This window comes from Trematomus bernacchii, unplaced genomic scaffold, assembly GCF_902827165.1.
Source record: "Trematomus bernacchii unplaced genomic scaffold, fTreBer1.1, whole genome shotgun sequence".
NCBI classification, from domain to species: domain Eukaryota; kingdom Metazoa; phylum Chordata; class Actinopteri; order Perciformes; family Nototheniidae; genus Trematomus; species Trematomus bernacchii.
Genome location: NW_022987568.1, coordinates 225,215 through 234,649, shown reverse-complemented (window position 1 = coordinate 234,649; position 9,435 = coordinate 225,215). Strand labels below are relative to the sequence as shown.

The 9,435-nt window shown below is 38.7% G+C and overlaps 1 protein-coding gene across 3 annotated transcripts in view; it reads left to right on the top strand.

Moving 5' to 3' along the window:
* Positions 1–947: 947 nt before the first annotated feature.
* Positions 948–9,435, top strand: part of LOC117479102 (deoxyribonuclease-1-like) — a 58,064-nt gene continuing 49,576 nt past the window's right edge. The window contains exons 1-10 of one of the 3 annotated variants that reach the window (XM_034126125.1): positions 951–1,120; positions 3,253–3,317; positions 4,779–4,947; positions 6,386–6,474; positions 6,755–6,835; positions 7,077–7,186; positions 7,533–7,642; positions 7,935–8,110; positions 8,193–8,274; positions 9,108–9,287. In XM_034126125.1, coding sequence (XP_033982016.1) covers positions 4,786–4,947; positions 6,386–6,474; positions 6,755–6,835; positions 7,077–7,186; positions 7,533–7,642; positions 7,935–8,110; positions 8,193–8,274; positions 9,108–9,170 — 873 coding nt within the window. In that variant the 5' untranslated portion in view covers positions 951–1,120; positions 3,253–3,317; positions 4,779–4,785 and the 3' untranslated portion in view covers positions 9,171–9,287. Of the gene's footprint in view, positions 1,121–3,252; positions 3,318–4,778; positions 4,948–6,385; positions 6,475–6,754; positions 6,836–7,076; positions 7,187–7,532; positions 7,643–7,934; positions 8,111–8,192; positions 8,275–9,107; positions 9,288–9,435 lie in introns of those variants that run through there. The other 2 variants (XM_034126126.1, XM_034126124.1) reach the window with 2 other exon arrangements.

The window sequence follows — 9,435 nt, the reverse complement described above, 5'->3', positions numbered from 1 at the left end:
GAATAACTCACATCTTGTACTTAAGTAAAAGTAAAAGTACCAGAGTGTATGCATACTCTGTTACATTAAAAGTCCTGCATTAATGTTACTCAAGTTAAAGTAGAAAAGTATTAGCATCAAAATATAAATTAATATAAACACTCCAGACAGAATGGTCAAAGCAGTGTCAGTTAATAATTATAAACTAATGAATGAATGTGTGTGATTCTTACAGTACCTGCTGTCCACAGCTAACAGTATGAGAACGCTCCTTCACTGAATGAACTCCCGACAGCTAAAACACATTTCAGTGCAAACCCTGTTGCGTAACAGTAAGTACTAAACTATGTGACCATCTACCCTACGAAAGACAATACATATCATTTGTAATTTAAAAAAGGGCCACTTCTTTTTGTTAAAACCTTATCCTCAAACCGACTGCATTATTTTTTTTATAAGTATTGAAATGGCAGTATCTTGCTGATGTTAAATCTGTCTTTGTGTAGAAGTGCATTCTGTCTCTGTGGCAGCAGAGCTCATACAATGTCCAATAAGAGGAAACAGTGTACAGATCCTAAACTCTGGCTATCGTAGACCCTACAGTAATACAATATGCTTCTCATACCGAAGACAGGTGTTTACTGAAGACAGGAGAGCAGGCTATGATTGGTTGTTCATCGTCACATGACAAGCGGTGCGCACTGCCTTGTCCAAAAGTGATACTACTTTCAACTAAGGACACAGCCTTGTCTACATTGACAATAGTCAACAAAACATGGCATGTGATCGTCACCGCAAGCATTCTGCAAATATTATTTTTCCTCAGAAGAAGAGGAACCGAAAACCCCTGCCCTTCCTACTCAGTAAATAGAGATCACAACTTTCATGCCAACTTTTAAACAGGACGCAATAGACCATGGTTTCTTTATTTAACTGAGTTTTAATGTTGTTATAGCATTCCAACAATGACAACTCCCTTCCAAGATGTGGAATCAGATAGAAAGAGAGGTGGGAGAGTATAAATGATCTGTGTTCAGACAAAGAACTGACTCATTTGGTTTCTGGCTTTTGAGCTTTGGTCTCTCTGAAACACTTGAACTCCGCTCATCTCTGAGGGTGTCTGCCTGGTCTTAAGAGTAAGGTGAGAATACATAGTGAAAACACCCTAAGGTTAAAGCTGTACTTTCATTTTGACATACAGTATCTTGGTATTTGATTTTGGCTTGATTTAGTTTGATGTTCTGTTATATGCAGGGGTGTAGTGATATGTTTACAAGTCTTTGTGTAGAAGTGCATTGTGTCTGAATACAATAGGTGAAATCAACAATGAAGACACAAGTTAAGAACAAATTGAATCAAGCAGGTACTGTAGATCAGCTGTAAATAAGACAGACTATTCTAAGTGCTGCAGAGACATTAGAAAGACAGTAATGTTGCATCACTTTAGAGTTCATGGGGAACTCACCTGGAGGAAAACATGAATACTGTGGTGGCGTTTTAATCCGTGTCTACATTTAATAGCCACATCTCTGTCGGGGTTGTGGGTTTTGACGCGCCTCTCTTTGTTTCCAAAGGAATGTAGCGGAGATCGTTGTTGAATCAGATGAGCTTTATTCATTGGTCCAGACGGCATAGAAACAGGAAGACACATTTCCTCGCTTCATAGCAACTAAGTTATCAGTATCCACAAAAGAACAAAAAGAACACGATCAAAATACTTTACCGCTTCCCCGTCTCATCCCCATCAGCTGTGTCCCCTTGTCCTGCCATATCCAGGCATTTAGCCGTGCACGTGATACCTGACGCACATTTGACAACAAATAAGTGAGCCTTAAATTAATATCTTTTAAACCATAGTATGACTCACAAAAATAAATGATTAAGAGTTTAATCTAAATCTTTATATTATTATTAAGCCTAACGTTCAGACCATAGTAATGAAATGAAAATGGCTCTAACAAATACTTTCAGACGTAAAAAGGAGGAAATAGCACAATACTGGCTTTTTTAATGTAGTGGAGTAGAAATGTAAAAAAGTAAATTGTGCTTCAGGACATTGCCTGACTAAATGTTCCAACAGGGGAAAAGACTGCGTTCAGGATCAGGTGCATCACAGTATAACTATTACATGATAACTGTCCATCTGTCTTACAGTCAAGATTTAAAATTATAACTGCTTTAACATTGATTATAAGTATTTTTAACTATATATAAATGTGGTTTCATAATTCGTTTATATACTGTATTATAACTTTGCTAACTATTAGAAGTTCTCTTGTTTAATGGTATTCTAAAGTAATGCTCATATGGATGTAGCTTAAATGTATTTGTTGTTTTGTGTCTTTCTGTAGCTCTTACGTTGGTTTTTGGAGTTTTCAATAAAATAGAAATCATCAGTCATGTGTACGACCATCTTTCGGAGGGATATGGTACAGTTTATATAATAAAATATCGATACTTGGCGTCCGTGTATCGATACACATGCGAATGAAGTTCATATCTTTGATGAAAGATGGGTAAATTACAGCACACAAAACGTTTATAATGACCAGGTGAACATATGAAAAGGATCACAGAGCATGCGCCCCTTAAGCCCCGCCCCCCGAGCTCCCTACTGAAGCCTTCTGAGTAAATGGCCAGAACACCGACACCTCCTCATCTCCACCGCTCCCATGTTTTTTTTTGTGTTGCCATAAGTTAGTCTCTCTCCGTTGGTGTGCGGGGCTAATGCTAATGCTAATAATGCTGATGCGAGCAAATAAAAATGGCGACTTCACAAAACCTTTCAGAGTTTTACGGGGCGTGGTTTGCAATTCGCCCAGCCAATCAGAAATGTGGAACTTGTTTCTCCACAGGAAAGTACCACCTCTCTAGCAGGGACTAAGAAGGGGGGTAAAGTTCTCATCAACTAAGTTCTCTTTTTGGTGTGAACGCAAAATCCCAGGAACTATCGGAACTAAAAGGGAAAAGTACTCCGGTGTGAAAGCGCCTAATGGGGTCAGCTGCAGCTCACAGAATCAGCCCCCTGCAAAGACAGGGCTGGAAAGAGCAAAATGGAGCGAAATGAGGCATGGCTAAAATGCAGGATCTGTTTGGTATTTTGAAAAAAAAACTATATTTATATACTTTATATAGGTATGGCCCTATAATATATTGTTCAAATATAGCATGATAGGTCCACTTTAATGAAATTTGCCTGAAACGTATTTTTTCTCCACGTTGAGTTTATTGAGTGGATTTTTACTCTCTCTCTTTCTCTCTTTCCAAATTCAGACCTTTACGACAACGCATTGGAGGATCTGTGAGCTGAGCTGATATCACACTCAAGACACTTCAACGTGAGTACCTTTTGATTTACAAATATATTCAGAGGTGGGAGAAGTACTCAGGTCTTGTACTTGAGTGAAAGTAGAAGTACTCAGATCTGTACTTGAGTAAAAGTAGAAGTACTCAGATCTTGTAGTAAAAGTAGAAGTACTCAGATCTTGTACTTGAGTAAAAGTAGAAGTACTCAGATCTGTACTTGAGTAAAAGTAGAAGTACTCAGATCTTGTACTTGAGTAAAAGTAGAAGTACTCAGATCTGTACTTGAGTAAAAGTAGAAGTACTCAGATCTTGTACTTGAGTAAAAGTAGAAGTACTCAGATCTGTACTTGAGTAAAAGTAGAAGTACTCAGGTCTTGTACTTGAGTAAAAGTAGAAGAAGTACTCAGATCTTGTAGTAAAAGTAGAAGTACTCAGGTCTTGTACTTGAGTAAAAGTAGAAGTACTCAGATCTTGTACTTGAGTAAAAGTAGAAGTACTCAGATCTGTCCTTGAGTAAAAGTAGAAGTACTCAGATCTTGTACTTGAGTAAAAGTAGAAGTACTCAGATCTTGTACTTGAGTAAAAGTAGAAGTACTCAGATCTGTACTTGAGTAAAAGTAGAAGTACTCAGGTCTTGTACTTGAGTAAAAGTAGAAGTACTCAGATCTTGTACTTGAGTAAAAGTAGAAGTACCAGAGTGTAGGAATACTCTGTTTCAGTAAAAGTCCTGCATTCAAAATGTTCCTCAAGTAAAAGTACAAAAGTATTATCATCAAAATATAGTGAAAGTAGCGACAGTAAAAGTAGTCATTGTGCAGATTGGTCCATTTCAGAATAATATATATGATATGTTTTATAATGATTGATCATGAAAGTGTTCTCAAAGCTGGTAAAGGTGCAGCTAGTTTGAATGACTTTGTATACTGCAGGGTAGCTTGTGAATTTACTCCAGGTGGAACTAAAGTCTGATTTAACACTTGATTATATTTCACATCATTCATCCACATCTGTGAAGTGACTAAAGGTATTAAATACATGTAGTGGAGTAGAAGTACAACATTTACCTCTGAACTGTAGTGGAGTAGAAGTACAAAGTAGCATAAACTGGAAATACTCAAGTAAAGTACAAGTACCTCAAAATTGTACTTAAGTACAGTCTTTGAGTAAATCTACTTAGTTACTTTACAACACTGAATATATTCTCCTTAAGCAATGAAAGTGCGTAAGTGACTGACACCACTAACCCGTCCTCCTAAGACGACTGAAATCTATTACAATATGTTGGAGTTCAATTTTGTTTCGTGACTTTACCACTCAGTCAAAGCAAACATTACAAATATTTAATATTCTTAATATAATAATTGCATTTTGACCCAAAGAGGACATTGTGGGAAAACCAACAAATCACTTTGAATTACCTTTGTGTTTGAAAAGTGCAATACAAATAAAGTTTGATTTGATTACCAAGTATTTAAAAAATATGTCTCTGTTAGTCCCAGGATGCGTCTGCTCTGTGCTCTGGGTCTCTTCTTGGCCCTGCTGCATGTGACCTCCTGTCTGCTGATTGGAGCCTTCAATATTGAAAACTTTGGACACGGGAAATTCAATAAAGAAGTCACGACTCCAAAAGGGATCATCAAAGCGATAGACATCATCACAGAGGTCTGAAACTCAATTTGGTATCCAATACTTATTTGTTCTTCGTTGTTTTGACTGTATCTTGGCAAGTGAAACATAGTAACCCTCTTCCTGTTTAAGTTTCCTTTTCTTGGAAAACAATGATTGTTTTGTGAGGTAATGGTAATTTTAAACATAATGCTGAAGTGCAGCACTAAACAGCTACGGTGGCCAGCAGGTGTAAACGTGCTGCTACGGCCCAAACTCTTCCATCAGGAGAAACACGCTGCAGCTTCAGAAAGGATGCAGATATAAAAACACATGAAGAAACATCTCCAGCAACTTGACAACACATGCAGCTTTTAGAGAACATTCAGCACCTTGAGGAGACATGTACAGAGTTTACTAGACTTCTGTCTGTCTTCTTCTGCTGTTCCCTTTAGTGTTCACTTCCTGTCTGTCTTCTTCTGCTGTTCCCTTTAGTGTTCACTTCCTGTGAGTCTTCTTCTGCTGTTCCCTTTAGTGTTCACTTCCTGTCTGTCTTCTTCTGCTGTTCCCTTTAGTGTTTACTTCCTGTCTGTCTTCTTCTGCTGTTCCCTTTAGTGTTTACTTCCTGTCTGTCTTCTTCTGCTGTTCCCTTTAGTGTTTACTTCCTGTCTGTCTTCTTCTGCTGTTCCCTTCAGTGTTCACTTCCTGGCTGTCTTCTTCTGCTGTTCCCTTTAGTGTTTACTTCCTGTCTGTCTTCTTCTGCTGTTCCCTTCAGTGTTCACTTCCTGTCTGTCTTCTTCTGGTGTTCCCTTCAGTGTTCACTTCCTGTCTGTCTTCTTCTGCTGTTCCCTTTAGTGTTTACTTCCTGTCTGTCTTCTTCTGCTGTTCCCTTCAGTGTTTACTTCCTGTCTGTCTTCTTCTGCTGTTCCCTTCAGTGTTCACTTCCTGTCTGTCTTCTTCTGCTGTTCCCTTTAGTGTTTACTTCTGTCTGTCTACTTCTGCTGTTCCCTTTAGTGTTTACTTCTGTCTGTCTTCTTCTGCTGGTCCCTTTAGTGTTCACTTCCTGTCTGTCTTCTTCTGCTGTTCCCTTCAGTGTTTACTTCCTGTCTTTCTTCTTCTGCTGGTCCCTTTAGTGTTCACTTCCTGTCTGTCTGTCTTCTTCTGCTGCTGTTCCCTTCAGTGTTTACTTCCTGTCTTTCTTCTTCTGCTGTTCCCTTCAGTGTTCACTTCCTGTCTTCTTCTGCTGTTCCCTTTAGTGTTTACTTCTGCCTGTCTTCTTCTGCTGTTACCTTTAGTGTTTACTTCTGTCTGTCTTCTTCTACTGTTCCCTTTAGTGTTCACTTCCTGTCTGTCTTCTTCTGCTGTTCCCTTTAGTGTTCACTTCCTGTCTGTCTTCTTCTGCTCTTCCCTTTAGTGTTCACTTCCTGTCTGTCTTCTTCTGCTGTTTCCTTTAGTACTTCCGTCAGAATTGACCAATCAGAATTTTTTTCTTCAGATTGTCCAGCGCTATGACATCATTCTGATCCAGGAGCTCCGCGACAAAGATGGCACAGTAACCGAAAGACTCATGGAGCTTGTTAACAAGTAAGACGTATGAAGAGCAAACACAGTATTCTAACACACACACACACTGTGAGGGCTGCTTCATTAATCTAAATGTTATATTGACTACTGCAATATCCAAATCTCAGTAATCGCAGTATTTTGGCAAAACGAGTGAAAATATCTGAATGAAGTATTGTGGAGAAGTCCTGGCCTACAAACAGTATTCTATAGACTTAGGTTAAGTTTGTAAAAAGTTTGACAGATCATCAACTCGAATTAAGATTTAAGATAAACAAAAGGTATGTATATGTCTCCCCAGAGGTTCTCATCAGTTCAGAAACATCTCCAGTGGTTACCTGGGTCCCAGCAGCCGTAAGGAGAGATACCTCTTCCTCTACAGGTAAAACACAAAAGGGCAAAATCAAAACACCAACAGTTAAATGATCTTCTGTATGTATTGCTTTGTTAATTCCCCAGATCAGTGAGCAGAAAGAGAAAACATGTGTTTTGATAAAGAGTGTAAACAGCATAGAAAATGCTCCAGGAGTTGTGTGAATATGTGACCATGAGAACGAGTCGATGAACTCGATCCACTGTTTGGAGACGTCTTCAAAATTAAGAATTCCATCTTTCCTCTGCAGCGATGAGACGGTGACCGTGAAAGATCAAGAAGACAGCTTCCAATACGATGACACGGCAGGCGTCTTCGACAGACCGCCCTTCGTCGTCAAGTTTTCCTCCACACAGACCGGTATTAGAGGAGAGACTCTGTTCTTTCACTGGAAATGTAGATTATCTATTATAGAGAACTAAGCACCAGACTTGTGTGAGAGGAGATCCTGAGGTCTGTCCGTCACCAACACCACTTTAAAAACTCTATCATTCAGTCGGTTTTATATTTTCTGTTACATTTACCTCAGTCAGTGCCAAATTAAAAATACCTACTTTTTCAAGTTTCAAGTCTTTCCTGCCAGATTTTAAAGACTTAATTTGTGTTAGTGGTTGAATGTGATGAAGCACATTTACTTACTTTAACGGTATTTCTTCTGTTGTCATTGTCTCTCTTCATTCACTCCTCTCTCTCTCCTGGTCTCCAGGTAAGGAATTTGTTCTGATCCCCATTCACACCCAAACGGACAAAGCTGTAAAAGAAATTGATGCCCTTGTTGACGTGGTGAAGGAGGCCAAACTCAAATGGACGAACAATGTAATACCCCGTACAAGACATACAATACAACCGTAGAAACACACTCAAAACAAAAGAAGAGATCTTTCAAAAAAGAATTGTCAAATAAAACGTAATATCTCAAAATATTAACTTAAATCTCCATCATGACTCACATAGAGAAGTTCTTTCTGGTGTAAAATGAGTGGACGTCAGAGAGCAACATTTAGATAGGAGGAGATTACATTTGTGTTTTTCAGATTGCCCATTACCATGACATTATTCTGATCTAGTTTGCAAATAATTAGTTTGAGCCGTTTCCCTCTGCCTGCAGAACATCATGGTGCTCGGAGACTTCAACGCAGGCGGAGCGTATGTCAAAGTCAACAAAAGGAATAACAAAAGCGACTGGGATGATATCCGCCTCTTCACCGACAAGGAATTCTACTGGCTGATCAAGGACAACGTTGCCACTACATTGGCAGAAAAGCCTATACAGACTCATGACAGGTGAACACACACAGATAATCACGAAGACACTTGCATGCACACACACACACTCTTAATCCCGCCTCTCTTCCTGTTTCTGCAGGATTGTCGTCACCACTGAAATGAACAAGGGAGTGGTGAAAGCTGAGGTCTTTAACTTCATAAAGGCATATCATCCGAAGGAGGTACGTTCACACTGGACCGCGTCACGATTACATGTAAAGTCAATTCATGGATGCGGAAAGACAAAAACATTTGTGGCGAAAGTTTTTTCATCTCGATCTTCAAATTTGCGTGACGCTGTCTCACGACATCCTCCTCGCCAGCGCATCTTGTTTGAGTGACGCATTTTATTGAAACAACACACATTTAAATGGCATGTTCAGAAGTCAGTACATGTGAAGCACTTACTCATTTAACCATCAATCAATAAACACATGTATTGTACAAACTTAAACTATAAAGTGCATCAGACACCTCAAATCACTCCATGTGAGCCATATTTAGAATCTCACTCATTTAACTAAAGTAATTCAGCCTAAGTGTACGTAACTAAAATAAAGCATGACTGCATATTATTTCAGTGAAGATCAGCATTTTATCAAATGAAATATTTGACATTTTGAAATAGCATCAGACCTTAATGATCATTCCATGTGAGCCATAGATAATCTAACTAACACAAAACAGCTATTTCAAGACGTTTCCTTTGCTCTGACATCTAATGTCACTGTGGATGAGCAAATCATTATATTGAGCTGATAACAGATGAACAGATGAAGTTATTAGGCGTGCAGAGATGTGAGAGTTGACAGGAGTAGTCACTACAGTCAGGAACTAGATTACTTGATTTCTAGATTAAGTAATGCTTGTGATTTTTTGAACTATTGAGTTGACAATCTAAAAAAACATCTTGTGCAAAGAAACCACCTGTTAGAAGTTTACCTGAGACTATGTTCTGTATGCCAAGTTGGAAGAACAACAAATGTTGAAATAATGTTTTCTCTGTTTCTCTCAGGCACGTGCTGTCAGTAACCATTTCCCTGTGGAGGTGGAGCTGAAGCCGGAGCTGTTAGAATGATCTGTCAGAAACCTGAAAAAGACCCAGCATTTCCTTCTGAATCCGAATTAGGATTACCCAGTTGGAGTATTTCTGGAACCCATGCAGCATTGAAAAAGAATAAAAAAATGATTTCATTGCAAACTTGTGTTTTTGAAACAGGAGAGTGAAGTGTCTCATTGTAGTGTTTATAAAAGGTGAGGTAAATGAAACATGATGATTGAGAGCATTAACCAAGAGATCTTTTATAGGAAATGGATATCAGTTTCTACTGAAGAGAAAGACA